At 45.4% G+C, this 21951-nt stretch overlaps 1 protein-coding gene across 4 annotated transcripts in view; it reads right to left on the reverse strand.

Moving 5' to 3' along the window:
* The window catches only part of CMIP (c-Maf inducing protein), a 726603-nt gene that overhangs the window by 111212 nt on the left and 593440 nt on the right, over positions 1 to 21951 (reverse strand). For all 4 annotated transcript variants that reach the window (XM_069638399.1, XM_069638414.1, XM_069638407.1 and 1 more), the window contains 3 exons: positions 10669 to 10772; positions 5722 to 5826; positions 851 to 1204 (listed from right to left, as the gene is read on the reverse strand). In XM_069638399.1, coding sequence (XP_069494500.1) covers positions 851 to 1204; positions 5722 to 5826; positions 10669 to 10772 — 563 coding nt within the window. The remainder of the gene's footprint in view (positions 1 to 850; positions 1205 to 5721; positions 5827 to 10668; positions 10773 to 21951) is intronic.

A 21951-nucleotide genomic window follows, 5' to 3' on the forward strand; every position in this document is an offset into this window, starting at 1 on the left:
TTACATAATAAAAAAAAAAGTTTGTGAACAAGTTACCTCGAAGATGATGTTAAAACAAGACATTGTGAGTAACAGATGATCATGAAAATCAGACATAGAAAACGTACAGCATTGCATACATTTTCCCATGATATTGTGAGGTTCCTGGAAGTACCAGGCGCACAAGATGCATGACAAAATCCTTCCACACAAAGGTAAGTTAACACTCTCTTTTAATTTGCATAGACCCCACAAGCAGCTGCCTCCTCCAGAGTCTCTTCTAACTGCTCTCCTGGAATGTTGATCCACAAACTGGCATCAACATTCCAATAGAGCCCGTGCACATTACGACAATGCATCAACCCTAGTTTAAGTCCCCGTGTCCATCAGGCATAGTATGGGGAAGGTGTCACTTACCTTCAGAAGAAATGTATCAAGTACACTCCCCCTAGGAACCTTCACTCAGCTAATCCTTTACTGCGCCCCCCCCGGCTTTTCCAGAGCCACTATAGGAGGGAGAGCCTTCTTGGTGGCTGCTTCTCAGCTGTGGAACTCACTGCCTCCTTCTTTACGGGTGACCAGTGATCAACCAGCCTTTAAAAGGTCCCTGAAAACCTTCCTATTCAACTAGACCATTTGGTTCTTCTTTGCAGGCTACTGTTGCTACTGTGAAACCCCAGCCCCTTGGGAGGCGCTTCTTTCCCCAGCGCCAAGATAGCTTTGGGTCTTAGCTTCGCTTTGCAAATTCGGAAATAGATACGTTCTAGTGGAATGCAGATTTGACGTAGACTTGAAATAAGGCCCTCCCACCTATGTAGACAAAAGGCAAGGTAAAGGAGAAGTGGCTTAAAAAGTGTAGAAATCTACTCACAGCATCTTGAGGATCTCCACGAAGCAACCGAGAACCCGCTCAGCCTGCGGGCTAAGCTCAATGCTCATAGCACTGCAGGTGGGACTGACCAATAAGCAGTCTATCAGGTTAGGCTCACTGTCATTGCCAGTGCTGGCTTTCATCTTTTGATTGGCCGTGTTGTTGCGCTCCACCTCCACGTGGATCTCATTGGACGTGACAATGACAGACTTGAGGCGCGAGTCGGAAGTCGTCGTCTCGTGCGAAACAAGGTCAGGGGTCGTGTGAAGGAGGCGAAGCGGGAGATTGGGCTTTCGGTCGCATTGCTGCTGGCAGCCGTTTCGGATCTCTTTCAAACTTGGCGAATTGTCTCGGCTGAAATAGATAACAACATATGTCAGGCATCAGCTAGATCACAAGACAGTGCAGCAAAATGAAACTATGCTGAGGCATACACTCACTCGTGTTTAAATGTACAGCACAAAACAAAGCAGAAAGCAACAAGAATGGCAAAGACAACCATGAATGGAACAGAAGATCAAGCAGAAAAATGCATAGCTGCTCCAGGAAATCGTGAGACTGAAATCCCTGATGACACACACCGATTGTGACCAGGCCCAAATAGAAAGAGCATTTGTAATAGAGCGCTCCACTTTCTCAAGCGATTGTTCCCAGTCCTAGTTTGATGTCCCATACAGTAGAGTCCCATAGATGCCAGCAGGGTGCCCTCTGCTTTCTGATGTCTGTCAAAGGCGTGAGGTGATGGATTAGCCACATGACTGATTCCAGGATTTTCTCACATCTTGCAGCCTGTTCATAATTCTTTTACAATGTGCTAACTGCTCTGCAAGCCACAGGCTATCAGAACGCTGGGAGAACGACCTGTGCCATGGTGTTCAAGTCTGATTTCCAAGCTTTCTAACTGCTTTGGCCTTTTCTGATAGACTTTATTTTCACCATTACCTCCTGTGCGGTCCGCTCTGCACCCCCAGCATGTACTGCCACCCGGCCCCACAGAAGTAAACTGGAAGTAAACTTCCTGGAGTTAACTATACTGAGGTTTAATGTCTAGGCATTTCTAAAAATCCTAAGATATTAGGGGAAATAGTCATAAGCAGTAAATCGCTAATTCACTTTTTTTTTTTTTTTTTTAACATGTTCCAAGAGTGCTTGTCGCAGCATTTAGGTACACGGCAGGAAAGTATCTACTTTGTCTAAAGCAGCATATTGCTTCATCAATATGGGTGCTACTCGGCTTCCGCTAGGTGGATTTTCCTCAATAACATTTCTACATCTTTCTGTACGTTGAGAAAAAGAAGATAAAGTCCCCATTCCCAGCTAGACATTAAAGGAACCTGTGCACGGTAACCGGGCCTCCCATTTACCATATTAATCCAGGACAGGTCAGTATTTGCAGACACAAAGCTGAATCTTGGATATGATGGGCACAAGCCCCACGCTGAATGAGGAAGTGATTTGTGCAAGGCTATTTGGTAATCCACTCACGCATTCAGTTGACTGTGAGTTGCGTTCAAAGATACAAAAAACTTCAAGTTCAAAACTTGTTTTCTGTAGGTATTTACGATCCAAATACTCTGGGAGCAGTGCCAAGGTGCTTGAAAGGTCTGGCGAGGACCATGAGTGTGTGAAACTGTGTCTGTTATTAAATCTAAGAACCGAGATATCCTAAATGTGGAGGGTAAAGCACCAGCACTTGAAATGAAGCAGTGGCTGTGGGTGGAGATGTGGCTGGAGTCAGAAGCTACCTGGGGTTGGGCCTTTGGAAGAAAGTGGGGCATGTGATGCATAATAGTGGACCTTCAAAGGAAGCAAGTGCTGAGACACAGGAGACTAACTATGGACTGATGGGAGCAGGGCCTATGACACAGGGGGGCAGTCCTCCTCAAGAGGCACCAGCTGTGTTTGGAAAACCAGCCCTTTTTAAGGCGGTAGGGCCTGTAAGACAGATGTGTGCCATTCCTAGAGGGAAGCAGGGAAGTTCAGACAACAAAATAGTCCTTTCTCAGTAGAAAAGAGAGCCTGCAAGACAGACACCAGTCCTATAATGTGCACTCCTACTGCTGCTCGCACATCTGTTACCATAGGAGTTGAGCTAGCAAAGACCTTTGCTCAAATACATAAGACTACACCGGAGTACAGACCCGAATCAAAAACTGCTGTTTGTAGTGAACATTTTCTATTCAATCCATCAATTTCTTTTAATAATTGCAGGGAATTCCTTGATGCCATTTAAGAATAATGTCCATGACCCAGAAGCACTTCTCATGACCTGGACCATTTTCCATGCCCTGGAAAACCTGTAGGCCTAAGCGGTGCAGGTGCTGCTCTGTTGTGAGCTCCAGCAAAGTAAGGGACATATGAGGGATGTTCCCAGAGCACCGTACGCACTCCTCACCACTCCCAGTGAGCAGCCCAGGAACCAGCTGACTGTGCCTGCCTGTTGATCAGCAGACTAAACCCTCACCCACAAATAGGGGAAAAACAGCAGGATTATAAATCACCCATGGCACTATGATGTAATTGAAACTTTCTGGGTCCCCTTTTATAACTCCCCTCAACAAACCATAAATGTGACAAATAGATCAAATCAATTGGCATAATACACAAATAAACAAATACAGAGGGTGAAGTGTAGGCCTTGCTTCATAGGAAAAGTAGATGAACCGTTACAATGCAGGCAAGGTGCAAAATGTGCACTCGCCACTAGTCATTGGCTAGTGATAATTGACTTGGCGAGTAAGAAATGGTGTACTATCTGTGTGTACTGAATTGAGGTGGCGGGTGACCCATTAAGGCTGCAACTTGAAATTGTTCTCCCTGGTGCAGGTTAATGAATCGTAAACAAGATAAACTATTTTGCATTATTCGAATGAATATACACTTCCTAACTTTTATTACACTAAGCCATCAAAAGGGAGGAGGGAAAACGGCTCTTGCAGGGCAAAGGCAGGCAGGAGAAAGAGGCTGATGTTGAACCCTCCAACCCAATCCCTTATTTAAGCAGGTATCCAGGCATGCAATTTCTAGGGGGGTATGGCCCCTTCTGCCTGGAAATGGCAGTAATGCAGGTGATACTTCAGCCATGCACAGTTACCCCTTATGATGGGCACCTCCTGGGGCGTGGTGGCCTCTTCATGGGGATCAGGACTGACATCAAACACTTAAGAAGACACCCGAGAACACTTCTGGATGAAACATTGTTGCATTTATTTAACATTTCTTGTTTAATCCAGCAATGTTTGTCCCATTGACACGGACACCTTCGTGTTAATTAAGAATAGTGTCCAGGACCCGGACAACCTGTAGGTCTAACCGGCAAAGGTAATGCTTAGTTATGAGATCCAGAAAAGTAAATAGCATATGGGGGGGGGGCAGCTCTTGGGGCCCCAGAACGCACTCCTCCACATTACTAGTGGGCAGCCCAAGACATCAACCGACTGTCCCGACCTGTTAGCCTGCAGTCCAGTCCCTCACCTCGAACCAGGGGACAAAACATTTTGGATGTAATCTAAACTCTCTGGTCCCCGTCAATACCACCAAAGGATGAGGGGCCTTACTGGCCGCTCGCATTCCCCCAGCAAGCCTGAACCACAGGTATAAAGGTGATGCAGATTAACCCCATTGCTTACAACCTAGGGGGTCGACCCTTGCCGCCCAGTAAACTACCTGCTGGTACCTCAAAAGTTTAGCAGTGACCTTCAACTCAGGCTTACCACTAACCGACCAAAGCCTCGTAAAACAACTACCTCGGATAATCCTGGAAACTATTTCTTCCCTATTTACAAACCGGCGCTGCACCACAACGCAGAATGGCCCTTTAACGGCAGGCGCCCAGACAAGAATCATTGCTCGCAGGTCACCTTACAGGCGGGCACATGTGGCTGTGGCTGTACCTGACATTTCCAAGCTCCCTTGGTGCACTGCTGCAGGAATCCTGCCATGAACCTTACCTAATGTGTAGAACATATTTTCCGCCATTAGCCTTTAACTATGCAGGATCGTAAGAGGCTTGGAATTTTGTACGACTTTGGAAATAAAACACAGGGCGCCGACTTTCAAGGGCTGGAGTGTGTTCTTCTTTGTGTTAAAGCGCCGGGTCTTCCAATGGCCTTTTCTGGGACTGCGGGTGATTATTCAGTGTGAAACAGCCCGACTGTTATTACGTGTGCACGGTCAGACTCTTCTGATACGTGATTCCACACACCATGTGCTGCAATACACGGGAACCCGCCTGGAACTCTGGTCTCAATGCCTTTCACAGCAGTGTGTGGCGATTCCAGGGTCATCTCTGAATCACCCATCAGTACGGCAGACATCTGCAATGGCGGCCAGCATGACAAACATGGCGGCTTGCTTTGAAGGACTGGTTTTCTGTGGACTACACCAGTTCATTCATCGCGTGGGAAAAGTGGTGCCAGAATGCAGAAAACAAACCAAGCTGCTTCAGAAGTAAGTTGATCATAACGTGACAGTTTTATGATGTCAAGCAAGGTCCACACCCTCCATTTCACGGTTTCTGAAGGGAACCCATCTGAAAATCGTAGGGGCCAAGGGGGCGGGGATTGGTGGTGCGGAGAAGGCCACAGCCTGTGTTTTTCCTGTGCTTTATGTCCGTGTTCGCCCATTACGAATGAGGCTGTTCTAAGACATGACTGGACTCAAATCAAGCCAGTGATGTAAAGTAAATGCACAGGTGGCGTAAGAGACAGGCCCGCCCTGTTAAGGAATTAGTGCGAGTGGGACAGAGGGCGACCGTGGATCCGTACACAGAAGAGGTTTTGATTTGCCTGGGCTTCTGTGTCCAATGCTTATTAGTATTTCAAGTGTCTCAAGACAACGTTAACTTTTTAGTGAACTCTTAGTTTACTTACCTGTTGATGAATTCCTCATAACAGGAATAAATGGCAGCGAGGCAGACAGCCACGAGGTTGGGGAGCACCCTTGGGTGGGGGCAATTTGCAGTGGGTCCATGCATGCTGGAAAAAAATAGAAACACTATAATTCACACATCAATAAACATGGGCTGTCCGACATATAATAAAGGGACTTACATACTTAAATACACGCTTGTCTTGAGGTTGGTGGGGACATTAAGCATGCCCCAGTCTCCACTTGGAATAAATATATATATATATATATATATATATATATATATATATATATATATATATATATATATCGCTATTGAAATGGCATTATGGTTGCAGAACAAAACAAAAACACACTTTCCTCTGTTTTGGTTCCTAAAGCAATAACTCGTCCACATCCATCCTAAAGCAACCCGTAGCTCAGCCACTGTCATGCACTGCTCATGACGCCACACAACCTACCATACACCTCCAGATCACCCCCTGCCCATTACCACCAGCCAAGCCCAGTGGACACATCGCTCCGAGCCCCCGCCAGATACCACAATGCCCCAAAGGGCAATTTGCATTTGGTAATTCCTTAGCCACCCCCATCTACCCTGCCGTGGTCATGGAGAGTGGTCACTCTGCCCAGGGCAAAGCTTTCAGCCATGACAAAAAGCCTAAGGTTTCAGTGCATTACATTATGTAGGAAGGGTTTGGGCACCCCCAGAGGGCTTATGGCCAGAAAAATGTCAACAGTCTTACCTTTTTTTCTCTTTTTAAAATTGACCATATACAACCACTTTGGAGGCTCCTCCCCTGTCCCCCATTTGGTTGGGGAGAGGAGGGCACAGAAGACAAAAACAGCCTTTCTTTTCCATTTTATTTCACATATTCCGACTCACTGGGGACCCTTCCCCCATCCCTATGGTCAGGGGGATACCCCAGGGATATGCAAATGTTTGCATCACATGATCTGCAAGGCCCTGTAAAAAAAGTTAGCAAGTGCAATTGGTGGTCGCTTGGAAAACGTTTCTGGCACCCAAAACAATACGAGAGGGTATTTTCTTTCAAATAGCCAATCAATTTGACGTTCAATAGAATTTGGGCCACTGACCCTGGTCCACCAACACAAACTGGACAATTTGGACCAGGGACCCTGTCAGTCCATGCATAGAGTCTGGGTGCGAAGACACCTCTGACTATTTTGGCCAATTCTTTAAGATTTCAAACAGAAAACTGGACAGAGTAGCAAAAAACAATCACAAAGCTGGATTCATCGCCAGCTTCTGGGAAAAAGTTTGGGGCAGCTCATCCAGTGGTTGGGGCTAGAGTTAACAGCAACGTTTCCGCTCAGAGAAATGGAATGTGAATCAAACATTTTGGGACCACACCTATAGCTTTGCCCCTCCAATATGAAACGTCTCAAAGCAATCCAGAAAGCTGCATCTCTATTTATTTTAGAAATATTTGTGAAGAATGGTCGTGTGGAGTCAAAGGTAGAGACAACTGAATAAGTGCCGTCCCTGTGTGGAGTTTAACTTAACCATAACTACAGAGTCGCTATTGCTGGCTATGTAATAAAAACACAACACTACGTTACAAGAACTTTCTAAGGGTACAATATATGCCATGTGCTTTGAAAAACACGACTTCAGCACTTGACTCAACCTGCAATGGATTCATTGCTCTGTTTGTATTAACTTTTCCCCATTAATTGAGTCATTTCCCCCTCAACACCGCCCTCCTACATGGACTCGGTATTCCACTCTCACCTAGTGTTTAACACTTACACTAGATGGGATTTGAGCTTCACCCCAAGTTTCACTGTGGATGCAGCTACCACCTTCTTAACTCTTCCACGCCATGTAGTCAGTTCCACCTTCGACCCCAAGAAACAACCCCGTCTTTCCTCACTCACCCCCATCTATCCATTCCCAGTTGTGGATACTAGTGCGCAGCTCCCATCCTGAATGCTCCCAGGCTTCAACCAGGCATTTTATCCGCCCCTCCTGGCCCATTTAACCCTCCAGCCCACATAAGTGCACGATGCATCTCTTTTTTTCCCCATGAAGCACCCCTTTCAATGAATTTAGCTCTGCTCCCGCTCTCCCCTAACACTCACCTCCCACTTACTTGTGTAATTATAAATGATAAATTACCCAAGTATCTTTCTTGCCCTCTTTCTTCCACCATAGTTTCAGTTCTCTTCCATTCTCCTTTTGCTCTTACCTGACCGACAATTAATTCCTTCCTTCCTTCCTTCCTTCCTTCCTTCCTTCCTTCCTTCCTTCCTTCCTTCCTTCCTTCCTTCCTTCCTTCCTTCCTTCCTTCCTTCCTTCCTTCCTTCCTTCCTTCCTTCCTTCCTTCCTTCCTTCCTTCCTTCCTTCCTTCCTTCCTTCCTTCCTTCCTTCTCTCCCTCTCTCCCTCTCTCCCTCTCTCCCTCTCTCCCTCCCATGGATTGAGCCCTATATGCCTCTTAACCCAAATAACACCCCCATGTGTTCAGCTCCTCTAAAGTTCACACTCCCATCTCGATAGACTTGGCCATCCTTCCTCCCTAACTTCACCCCACACCAAGGAAGTAGCCATGCCAATCCCCATCCGTAAATCTCCACTCGTCTCCCCCAGGGCTCAGTCCTCATCTCATTCCTAACCGATGAATTCAACCCTCCTCCCGTGGTTTACTCTCCCCTTTCCATCAATTCGGCCCGCTCTACCCATAGAGTCAGACATCCTTCCCTTATCCCCTCGACCTAAAAGGGGCGCACCTCTCTCTCTCTTTATACGGCCCACCTCGCATGGATTCAGCTCTACTCCACCCAACCGCCAACATGGATTGAGCCATTCTTCACCCCAAACCACATGAATTCAGTCCAACTCCTTGCCCCTTGGATTTCACACTCCAAACGTAACTCTACTTTGCGCTACCTGCAGCATGAGGACAAGTTACAGGATGCACGATTGTTACGGCCTGTTGGTTTCATTAGGAGTAAACTACACACTGCAACTGCAATTTTTAAATACTAAAGTGAAACCACAGCCCCTGTAGTCTGCAGCAGAAATGTCTGCCAGACAGTGACATCAGGCTGAATTTGGCCTTCATACACATGAAACAAACCATTTTATCAAATTGTAAAACAACATTCTCCAGTTTTAGCAGCAGGATTTGGGATGGGAATGTTCATCCTGGCGTTTCCATGACAAGGAAAGTAAAACAGGAAAAAAAAAACGGTAAGGTATTCAATTATAAATACATGATTTCCACATGGGGTTGAGGAGGTAGACAGCAAACACACTCAAAGGAAGAAAGACATCTGTTGACTCAACAATAAACCTAATAACGCTCTAATCTCCAATCACGTGAATCTGTACTGTCGTCCTACCGAGGAGGGAGTTGCTGGACTTCACTTTGGTTGCAAGCATTCACCATATAAACAACACTATTAGCGTACTCTTTGTGAACTAAAACTGACAGGCATATTCAAGAACCATTGGAAATGTCTTCGTAGGAACACCCAGGCGAAATGTGCAATGTGTGGGTCTGCAGAGCACTGATGCCATCCAGATAATTTAGATCCGTTCGGGTTTAAAGGCAGGTCCACTAGCAAGCAAGGTTCCCATGAGAATAAAAGTGAGAAACCCCTCCAGTGCGCAGGGTGAAGAAGGCAGGGCACAGTCCTGGAGGTTGCCCCTTAATCTGCAGTGGACTTAAACCCAGTGCTTGCACTTTGAGGGGCACTCGCCCTGGACAAAAGCTGCTGAGATTGCAGGTTGTGTGCAATGATCTCCGGTCACTCATTTCTTGTGCACCCCTGAGCTCTGAAGGCAACACAGATGGCACAGCATGTTTAATACCCTTGGGGATGTAGAAGAGCTGGCACGCCAAGTGTGATGATGACCCAAGGAATTGCATTGGTGAGCATCAATTGGTAATTTGGGTCCAATGACTCAAGAAGAAGCACTAGCTTAGAATGGGGCAGACGGCATGGACGGCATCCGCTCTAGTCAAAGGATGGAAGGAGGCAGAGAAGACACCCTTGGCGTGATGATCTTAGGAAAGATGCTAGTGCATCTTTAATGTGCTTGGGTTGTGATTCTGCAAACCCTGTCACTTCACATTGTGGGGTTGCATCTAAATTGACCATAGCCACACAGCCCTAAGAGAAAGTAATGTAAGAAGATATGTTGCTAAACTGGCTGCCCCCTATTCTCCTAAATGGAGAGTAGAAACATTTGGTAATTAAGTGGAAAGCAACAACACAGATACACTTCCATGCAACCTCCGATGGTGATAAGTGCAAGCAAGTGCCAGGTTGTGGTGTCTTGCCCACTGATGGAAATAGAGCGACTTCACAGAGACCCTCCACAAAAAGAAAAGCCCTCTCACTGATTATAGGGAAGAATACACCCAACAAGGAAGCGCAGACAGGGACATCGCACAGACACTTCCATGTTCGGAAAGGCTGCTTACCAATAACGTATTTATTTTATTTGATTGTTTTTTTATAGCACGCCCAATACCGTACCTGAGTTCGGTTTCTAAGTGCGGATCCGTGATTCGAACCTCGGTTGCCGTGCGCGGTCTCGTTTCAAAGACCAGCGCATTGCCCATGTGCTATCCTCCGTTAAGAGGGAGGAATGCAACCAACAGGGGAAGGAAAGCGATATCAGAGGTGCACATCATAAGGACACTTCACTATAAAAATTCAGGGACATCAGAGGAACACTTAATTCACCAAATAATGCCTCTTTCAAAATAATAAGATCAGCAGACAACAGGGTAAAGGGAGGGGGCCTTCCCTTAAGATTATGCTTGTCTGACGCTTCCAAGCTACATATAAAGTTTTTTTTCCCCAAATAACCAATTCTTGCTCACTTTTGGTCTTTTAGGAGTAAATCTGTCTAACATAACTATAAGTCTAACAGTTAAGGAAACACTAAATCAAGCAAGCAAGCATTACTGACCTCTGGATAAACTTCTTCACCACCTCCATGCCTGCATTCAGCTCGTTCAGTGCCAGGATGTACTCCTGAGTAAACAGTCTTAGCCGAGGGCACTTTCCAAAGTCCTGTAAGAGGAACAGAATCTTAAGAGGTTTGCCTTCCTAGACTTGTGGTTAGGGCTTATCTCAGCGATTTATGACAAAAGTGCAAGGCTGATGGTATTTGAATTTCTCACTTGAAAAGAACTAGCAAAACACAAACTTACAACCCCCACCCAACTCCCCCAGATACATTAGGAATTGTTAACGAAAACAACCAATTAGATGTCAGAGAGAATAGCCAATCTCCACAAGCAGCATTGTATGTAGTTAGTACCTGTATTCCGAGAAACCACCCCCTCACTTTTAGATTCTCCACACGAGTTCTTTTAAAAAAAATAAAAGCATTAAATAACTACATAATATTTCTGACAACGATCTAAACACATGTGTAAAGAAAAGAAACGAAGCAGCAGACAGTATAACAATGCAACCATTTCACTGTCAGTATATTAAACAGACACAGTGATTTCCCAGAAGGTAGTTCATTGTTTAGATTAGGAATATGCTTCCAAATAAAATGATTAAATATATGAGGACACAATTCCTCTGTTCCTAGTGGATAGCACTTCCATGACTTAAATCCTCCAATCAGGAGGACTCACTACTTGGCTTACCTGTACAATTCCAATGTATTGGAATAACCTTCTTGCAACCACTAAGCATCTTAATAGAAGCATGTGTTTACTCACTGAAAGGTGTTTTAGTCCTGAAATATCCTCAGCAATTGACAAGCAATAGCACAAAGCATTGTCTGCTCAATAATAATGACAAGTCTATTAATATAATGTTCATCGAAATAAGTTCCATTTAAACCATCCCTATGGTACTTCACATGTCCAACTAGAACATGGCAGCTCCAGCATTCCCCATCATCCTGGAATCCTGCTCTGAACAGCTGAACACCTGGAAATCTATTTCAGCTCGCAGAATCAACCTTTTTGACCTCTATTATCCACTTGACAGAGATGAATAATTGTTTGATAGAGTGATCTACAGATGACACTGGTGTTTCAGGTTAAGCTGTGCTGCTTTCCCAACTTCCAACATCTGCAACTTGGCTGCCCCCAATTCAATAGGGTGCCTTTTCAGGTTAGGATTTGGTCCTGGCTTCCCCCCGCGTGACTGACCACATCACTTCGTTACGGCCACCATAGCAATTTGGCATTCATCAGAATGGTAACATCCACCTCCTGAGGAAGACGTTGTGTTTACTACCACTACACATCGAAACCGGTCGAGAGATAAACCCTATAGGGATGTGATCTTTTGCACTTTTCCTTCCGATCCACCCTGACAATAGATTATTTATTAATTAATTCTATTGATATGAATATAAAAATTATGTCTGTTTGATGGGGACCAGTCATGAATTCCTTCTCCCCACAGGTTTTTAGCATGATTCTTTTGTCTTTTAAGCTTTTGGATGTATGTCACGGTATGTTGAGTTGGGTTTGAATGAGTGCACTATGAATGGCAAGTATGTGTGACAATGTTTTAGCCGACTTTAGGCATACGGTTGCTGCTGTTTTGCTGTATTAAAGTGATCAGTGTTTAATTATTTGTGATTGACTCACCATTGTTTAAATTGTTGGTATCACTTTCAATAAATTTTGATACATATTTTTTCAAATTGATTTGTTTCTCTGGACAATCTTTTTCTGTTGTTCTATGTATCATTTGCCTTCGCCATAATTGGTATGGATGTCCTTTACAGTGTTTCGTTGTGAATGGCGTCCGTCTCTTCCTCAGATCTTCCCCTTCCTGAGCTTGTCTCTTGTGATAAAGCTCAATCCTCACCGCATTTCATGCGCTGCTATCCATGCTTCTAACCGCATTATGGTCCGCCCTTTCATTCCATAGCTGCGCACTGCATTTGGAATGCCTTTTCTTCTCTACTAGCCTTACCTTTAAACAGACTGTACTTTCATGGAGTGTTTTTTGGAGTTCCTTTCATCAGTTTCTTCTTCTTACTTTGGTGTACATTTGCCTTGCCACAAAACTCACCGGTTGAGGACAGTCTGTGTACCGTACTGTGACAAGGTCAGGAAGCTGTACAAGGACGGTGCCAACTTGGATATGTTGGGCAAAGGAAGGTTGTTGCAGCGGATCTCCTTGTTGATACTTTTCCTGTCCATGTAAACCCTCAGCTTGTTCATCTTCACCTTCTGAGTGACCACTAAGTAATTCCGGGCCTCTATCCATTTGATTACCCTGTCCTTCACAAGTCGATTAAGAAGCTCTTCCAGATTGTCCCTCATTATGATGGGCAAATGTCAGACTTTGTTTCACACTAGAATTACTCCAGGTCTGAGGCATAATGTTGGGATGCACCCTTTTAGTGCTCCAATTGCTGGCAGGACAACCGCCCAGTGGGCGTCTAAAATATGTTGACATGCACTGGTCTTGACTAGTATACCCTGTCGCGCCTGGATCACACTTGATGTTCGGTTGTCTTTGATGCAGCCAGACCGGTAACCGACTGCCTTTTTTTGATGATGTATTAATTTCCTCTAATCTAGCAACCTATGCATTTGATGACACTATGTATACCTTTATTGATATTGAGTTGCCTTTCTAGATCTCTGGTTAATGTTGATTTTGAAAATCCGAACGCGCCTTCCCCCTCAAGCAGCGTTTATGTTTCTTGTGAGAAGGTTTGATCTGCTCCGGAGCCGCCCACACGTAGAGCTTTGCACCAATTTTTACTTCACAGTATGTTTTTGACCACACCCTGCTTTGGTTCTCACCATTCTATAGTCATACCCATTTTGTAGCCATATTATTCTGGAACCGCTGAACAGTCTCAACTTCTGTCCCTTCAGGCCACCTGCCAAATGGTTCCGCTTGTACACACTTTTCCAAAATGTCCCAATTTTTGGCATGCAGTAAATATTTTCTCATGGGCCGAGTAGGCTCTGCTGCTTGGTCATACCAGTGGCTTTCACGATGAAAGCATGGTCTTCTGGGCATTGGGTAAATGGTCATGAACACAATGTTCTTGTTTGATGTGCCAATTCACTGATGGTTGCAGCCCAGTTTCTTTGATGCTGAGCTCTTTGTTATGAACTTGCTTCTCTTGTATCCTGGAATTAGTGGAAACCCACTAAGATGGTTTCCCTGAAGTTGCAGGCAATTGATAGCTCTTTCGGACTACTTCAGAATTCATCTATTGTCTCACTTTCCCCAAGTAAGATGTTAGGTAGTGTTTTTATCACATTTGGCTTGGTGTTGAATATTTTCTTAGCTTTTTTAAAGGTATCCTTGTACCGGTTTTGGACAGCGGTGTGGTCTGTATTCTTTTCTGCTGGGAAGCGTGCTAAAATCCCTCTGAGCTTCCGTTCCCAGAAGGTTTTTTAGTAGTGCTGCTTTTCTCCCTGCTGGCGCATCATCAGGTTCCACTGCCTCTTGCTAAACCCAAAGCTCACACGCCATTGGCTCCATTGAGTTGCTGTATGCCGGCGTGGGCAGGAGAGCAGTTGGTGGTGCAACACTCTGCGCGATGTTGAGTATATTGGTCACTCACCTTTCTGTTGGTTCAGAGACATCCTGTTTCTACGGTCTGACTCAGCTTAACTTGGCTCTCCTGGAACATCCTCATCGTTGCCACCGTTAGGACTGAATCATGATAAAATGAGCCAGTAAATAAAGTTAATATACCCTCCACTGTTTCCTAATAACATTCTTTATTACTTTTGTGAAAGGAAGAGCATGAAGTTCCAAAGCGCCATAACACGTGCATCCTCTCGCGGCATTGTGTTAATGGTTTTATGCTCCGCTCCCTGCTGTGAGCATCTGTGATACAGCGGACATTGAGACAGGTCCAGACACTACTCACCTGGACATGAAAATATACAAAACACAACCAAGAAACCTGCTTGAATGCTCACTTCCTGTTCCAAGCAATCTTGTTCCCTGCCCTCTATACATACGAAGGACGCTAGTCCTGCCTTTCTGCGCCAATATATTGTTGATTGGTGGTGTCTGTTTTCATGTCTGCAAATTTCACAGACCATCTGTGTTCAGAATTGAAGCCCTCGTGTGTTCATATTTGATTAATCTCAGGGGGACTGACTTGTATTCTAAAAGATTGAATCATAAAGCAACATTTAACGAATATTTTATTGACCATTGCGAAATCTGCAAAAGTGGTTATATGTCTGGGGAGGATAGGGCCAGTGCCAAATTGAAGGTCTTTGAGCCGCAGTGGGCTGGCTAGTCTGCTCTGTAAATGCATTAAGTACGGATCCACGTTGAGAAGATAAACAAAAGCAGAGACAGGCTTCTATGATCAACATAGGCCAGACAATAGTGCAAGCCTTCATATCCATTCAATCGGAGGTTAACCACACTCCCCTAGTTGCCATCGAACCCTGCGCTCTCTGGATCCCATATGCATAGAGAAGAAAAAACATCTAATTAGCACCTGGTGGTAAATATTCCATTTTTATGCGAGGACCTGCAACTATGTTTCTGTCATACTTAGGGCGACCGGCTTTAAAAAGTAAAACACCAGGGCAGGGCAACTGACATAAAAGTAGAGCCAACTCTTGAATGTGGCCATCAAGGCACTAGACTTCCGTAGCGGTTGGCGGGGAAGGAAGCTTAGGTATTACTGTTGGAATGTACACATAATATAATAATTAATCACAAATTAATTCGTAAAGTGCAGCATTTCTTCTGTGTGAGATTATGCATTCCTGCCTGCCAGCATATGAAGACCTACTACCAAAAACCGGGACCGCTGTATTTTCCAATGGAAAATAATCTTGACAAAAGGTCACCTGGTCACCCTAGTTATACTGCAAACAGTCAGCAAGTCACTGCCCAGCTTTAACAGCAACTGCAAAAAGGAGAAGTTTAGAGAAAAAAAACAGAGGTTGTGTACTTCAGTGGTAAAAGCACCTGTACCCTTCAATGGACATACCAGCATGAGCGCTGTGGATACGCTGGTGTGCTATTCTTCTGTACAAGGTACACGGGCGTGCAGAAGACATAGCTTCAAGATCAGACCCTTATGGTGTTCAGTCATCATTGTGTGCTGTTATTACCTGCATTAGAACTTGGGGAGGAAGCAACAACCATTCTTTGTTTGGCTGTGAAAGCCTGAGTTCCATGCTGGCTGCCGGCGTCTTCTCTCACAGGGTCTTCTTTCAGAGTGTCTTCTCTCACGGTCTCTTATTTGAATTGCTCCTCACTGCTTGCTTGTCCTGTCTGACTGCCCCTCAGACACCCGCACATATCTCCCAGCCCCCGCCCCTTCCGACACCCTTTCTCCCACGATTTCTGTATTCAAACCCACTTACCTTCCACAGTTCGCTCCCAGCTCCCTCGAAACACAGGGCTGGCCATGGAAATGGTAAAAGGGCAACGCAAGCTCTCTTTGCAATTTCCTTGCTGGGCATGCAGATTGTACGTTTTTGTTGTTACAGAAAAAATGTCTCATGCTCTCCATACGAGTCATTTGTTCTGCCAAAAATAATATAAACAGCCAAAAGCACCTCACTGTTAAGATAATGCCAAAGATCCATGCTGTTGCGCTCTCTTCTGGCATAAAAGGCTCACACGACTTGGGCCCCAGGATCTAATAATCTGGTGCAGTCCAACAAGTCATGGTGAGGTGGGCAACTGTCCCGCATTTTGTGGCACTGTCCCGAATTTGGTACCTGTGTCCCACGATCTGCAGAGTTTCTGTGCGGGACGCAGGATTCCCAAACGGTCTTTCTTCTCTCACCAGAATTGCCCCCACCCCTAACACCTTGTGAGACTCCCTTCGGTCTGCCCTTAAGGTAGCCAGTACACACTCGTCAAACAAAGCATTTGCCTCTGTTTCTGAATGGTGTGCTGCCTGCCTAGAGTGGCTACCCTGCTCTGAGTGGGAACGGTCATTAGACGACCCTGTCTGCATTGCTTCTCTGGGACTCTGCCGACTGCTTCACGAACACTGGACGTTAACCTTGCCCCCAGCCAGCTGTGAGAAACCTGAGGGTATCCTTACACCTACTCCCCTTGGATCCTCTTTGCAGGTGGCCAGGGAAAGGCCATCACTTTTGGATCCTGAACCTGGGGGCGGAGAAGCGAGGAAGGATCACATGGGTGGAGGGTCCTTGAGGATAGGATTGAGAGTTGGGTGCCCTCTGGCGAGACATGGTATCCCCTTTTCACCATTGATGACCAACCTAACCCTCCCCTGACCTTTATGGTTTATTCTAAGTCAGCTCCCCTCATTTCTTCTATTGTGACACTGGACAGTACTGAGAAGAGGAAGTGGCAGCTGAGAGTTATGAACACTATACCATGTCCCCACTCTGGTACTGGGATGAAGAAGTAGCCTGCAAGGTATTGTGAAGGTCAGGCATGTCCTCTTAATCATGGTCAGGCAAAGCTAATTGAGAATGCACACCTGCAACACCTGTTAAGAAGGTTGCAGGTGTATAAATGGAGAGAAAAGCAACACAGAGAGGAGCAACAGGGAGGCCTGTGTGATCAGCAGGGAACCTTGTTGGAAGAGAGGCGAGCTGCTGGAAGGAACTGCTGTTGGACATTCCGTTATGTGAAGCACACCTCTGTGGGACGCTAGGGACTGCAAGCAGAAGTGGTAGCTGGAGCTCCGTGGAGCGGACTGATGGGAGAGAAGGGAGCCGTGTGGAGAGGCTGCCCATTTTCCTTTCATGCAACGTGCTTGTTCCCCTGTGTCAAGAAGCCGGATCACGAGTGTCTAAGGGGCAGGAGTTGGACCCCTGGCAGCAGAGGCTGCAGTTAGTGTGTTCCGCGTTGCTGGGCGAGCAATTACAGAGACCTGTGAGTTTGTAGTAGATGAGAAACCTGGTGCACGAACAATTGAACATTGCTATGGTTACAGAATACTTTGTATCAAAGTGGTCGCGTGTCTCTAACGAAGGCGTTTTCGAAGGTCTCTGGTGTAAAGTCAATTCCACTGGTGAATGTTGCAGCGTAAGGACATCTTTGTATTGGAGTGGCCGCGTGTCTTAAGAAGAATGCTTTCAAAAGTCGCAGAGTGCTGAGCATTTCAATTAAAGTAAAATAAGCAACTATTCCACAGCGAGCTGAATGAAACTGAACTTTAAGTCAAAGCAATAGCTATTGAATACTGAACTGAATGAAAACATAACCATTAAGCAAAACTAATGCTTGTTGAATTCCAAAGTGAAGGGAACTTTAGAATTAACTAAAATTACTGCATGCTCTATGCCGAAGTGAATGAAACCTTAACATTTAAGCAAAACCATTATATGTTGAATTCGGAATTTAATGCAACTTCAAACTTAAGAAAGATTGAATTAACAGAACTTTACAAAGGAGCACAAAAAAAGACAGTCAATATCAAACTAACTGAAAGATTCAAAAGCATGAATATATATTGAAGTTAATCCTATTACATGAAGAAAGGAATGAAAATGTATGGGCCAAGGAAGTAGATGTAGCCAAGAGGCCCACCCGTCTGTGATGCTGAGAAGAAACACTTGGGGAAGGGAACCCTGGGATATAAGGAGCTACTTTTTTTGTCTTGAGCACAGAGCCTCAAGACCCTCTGTGTTGGATTGTGTTACCTGAAACTTGGGGAAGGGAGCCCCGAGGATTGTTTAGAACTATATAACCTTGCACTTAAGAAAGGTAACCCTGAGACTTTTTGTGGAATTGTTTTACCTGTGGGAATGGGAGCTGAAAGGAAGCTGCGGGCTAGAAGAAGCTCAGAACCTTTTGTTGAACAATGTCTTTTGATTGCTGACATCCCAGCACATTATTTAGCTTTAATTGTGAGGGCAAGGATAGGTTTTGGAAACCGACAGATTCTTAAGTTGAACTCAGACTTACCCTAGTTTCATTCAGGAAAGGAAATCCCACCTTAGCATAGGGCAAGTTAGGCCTTTTAACATCCTAACATTTATTTTAATAAAACAGTTTGTTTTGAACTTTGAATCTGTTGTCTGTGTCTTGCTTCCTGATGCCTTCACACAGCACTGTTAACTCTGTGACAGGTGGCCTAATTCCAATGTTAATGCTTTGTTAATGGGGTTATGATGGCCATGTTTACAGTTGAAAAACGTGACCATCATCTCCGAAGGACAAAACATTAGTATTGGAATTCAGCCGGGTATTAGTGCATTTACAGTCATTAACTAACTGTTTACATAACAAATATGGGTGGGCCAAGGGTGAATGATGCTGTGACATCATCACTATGTACATTCCATTTTTTTCATGAGGACCATGATTTGTTACTTTTCCACTCAAAAAGAAAGTTACATTCTTTTAATCGTAGTCCTGCAAACAGTGGCAGAGCCGGGGGTAGGCACAGGAGTCACCCACCCTGTGCCCCCCACACACCCAGATGCCCAGTGCACCCACAGCCTCTCACAGGGCTGGCACACTGAATTAGTGCCATACCTGATTTTTTAAACACCCTGTGAGTGGCGCGCTGCACCACACAGGATGGCACGCCACTCATAGGTTTTTTCTAATATTTAATATTGACGCTGGCTGGATAGTAAGCGCCAGCCAGTGCTGATATCATAAAACGGAGTGGTCCGCCGTCCTGTGAGGCGCAGCACACCACTCATAGGGTTGCCATGGAAACCATGTTGGTGGTGTGGCCTGTGTGGTGGAGGCCCACCCTGAAGATTCAAGTCCTTCCGGGCGCACCATCGACGTGCACGCCTACACAGCATGCTGCTTGTCCTGTCCATGCCTGCCCCGGCCAAAAGAAGACCCAACTAAAGTAAGAGTTGTGTATATGTATTTGAATCTATGTATTTGAAATGTGTATGTTTGAATGTATGCATGTGTGTCTGAATGTAATGCATTGTGTGTGCAGGACTAGTTGAGTGAGTAGCTGTGTGTGTAGGTATGTATGGATTCATGCATGTAATGGCATCATTGTGCGTCTGGGCATTTGCTTTTAGCATATTTGTGCAAGGGATCGACAGTGACCAACCATAAATATCCATTGCAAAGACTGCTGCTATTGCTATGTTGGTGTCAGCATCCTCATGCATGTGATTTAAAGTGGGTAAACCATGTGCATGTAGCAATTCCGTCTCCATGCATGTAATTTAAAATGACTATTACTGGCACAGATAGGCGGTGGATATGCCAGTAGTGGTCATTTCAAATCAAAGGCATGCGATCCAAACAGGGGCAGCCCATCCACAATGGGCGAGCCTGTTGGTGACTTGCAAACTGTCTGCAATTTTTACAGTTTTACACAGAAAGTTGCTGAATGATATACCATTTTCAACCCAAGATTTTCTTTCAAATCTCGGAGGGTGTGAAACACCGTAGGTTGTTTCGGACTCCGTCTCTACGCTTGTTTGCTTTGTCATATTTGGTGGAAATATGTAAGTCACTCTAATAAAAACAAATCACCAGCTGCCACTGGATTTAAGGTGTCCATTCCTCTACTAGATAGGCTGTCCTATCTATGCCAGCAATGGTCACTTTAAATCACATGCATGAAGGCTGAAGTGCTTCTTACATGTAATTTAAAGTGACCATTACTGGCATAGATTGTGGCAGCAACCTCATGCATGCGATTTACACTGACGCTTACTGGCATGGATAGGCTACGGCTGCGACAATTATATTGGCATTATGAAATGTACTGTTGGCAACATGGTATTTACTTGTTTTTTTCATGTGTTACCCTAGCGAACGAACTTTAAATTGTAACACGTTTTACCTCATTTTTTGCAAAAACGTTGCTGCATAAAGCATCATTTCAGCATATTATTTTAAATATGTTTGGGGGCTCCCTTGTTACGCTCGAGCGAATTTGAGGAACAATTTATAACCCTCCACTGAAAACAATCTCCACCCCATGAAGGCTTGTTTACACTTGTGATCTTCAGCATTTTCAGTCTGCATAGGTGCAGCATTTCAGAGCACGTTTCAACCACAGAGAAAACCACTCTTAGTCAAATAGATAAACTGACGTAACAGGGGCCCCCACGCCCCGTGCGGCGCTACGGGCCCCGCGATCACATGTCCTGGAAGAGGCCCCACTTGGAATACAAAAAGAAAATTGTTTTTTCATCATTTCTTTTTTATTTTACGTTTTCTTTTTGAATTGACTCTGCATTTCTAAAGAAATTATTTCTGTAACAGAAATAATTTCTTTATGACGGCAGAGTGAATACAAAAAGTCTGGTGGCTACCCCCACCCCATGAAGACCCTAGGCTGGAGGCCTCCATGTCAGGGGGTGGGGAAGCCCTATGACTTCAAAAATAAATGGTTTATTTTTGAAGTCACTCTGCCTTCATAAAGAAATTATTTCCATTATGGTTCAGTCCTTAACAGAAATAATGGGCTTCATTACGCGGTAGGCGGTAAGGGATTACCGGTACCGGTAAGAGCACCGGTGCCGGTAATCCCTTACCGCCCTACTAGGAGGTCCCTTAGCGGGTGCATTTCCTAACGCCTGATTTTACCAGCCGTTATGGAAGGGACCCCCTAAGGGACTTCAGAGCTAATAGCGGGCCCGTTATTAGCTCCATCCCCATTCCCATTGAGCCCTCTGGGGGCTCAAATGGGAATGGGGAATGGTTCCCGGAATGGGGACTTACCGGGTCATCCAAGGTCAGAATGACCTGGTAAGTCCCTATTCCGGGAACACGAACCCAGAATGCGGTAAGGGGGTAGCCATGGTGCTAATAGCGCCATGGCTACCGCCTACCGAGTAATGAGGCCCAATGTCTTTATGAAGTCAGAGTGACTTCACCATCGCCATGCTTGCTACCAGCACCGCCTCCCGCGATTGGGCAATAACCGGCCCATTACGAGATGAATGGGCCAATAATTGCCAATTCGTGGGTGGCGGTATTGCCAGGCTCCCGGGGTGGGGAGCATAGTTGCGCTGGCACCGTTGTTAACGGTGCCGGCGCAATTACTAGTTATGCTCGCTCGTGCCGCACAGTCCACCAGGTAAGACCTGGCCTTCTGTCTGGAACCCGTGAGCAGAACTCGTAATGCGGCGGGACGGTAAGAACAGTGCTGGTGCCTTACCGCCACCATTCGTACCGTCACCGCCAGGGTCCTAATGAGTCCCAATTTATTTTTGGAGTATTATGGCTCCCCTGAACCCATGACGTATGCGTGTGTGAGTGTATGGTGAATGAGTGTACACAAATGTATGGGAGGCTGGTTATGCATGTGTGTGTGTGTACCGTGAAAGGATGTACACTTAAA

This window comes from Ambystoma mexicanum, chromosome 1q (assembly GCF_040938575.1).
Source record: "Ambystoma mexicanum isolate Mex_15411 chromosome 1q, UKY_AmexF1_1, whole genome shotgun sequence".
NCBI classification, from domain to species: Eukaryota; Metazoa; Chordata; class Amphibia; order Caudata; family Ambystomatidae; genus Ambystoma; species Ambystoma mexicanum.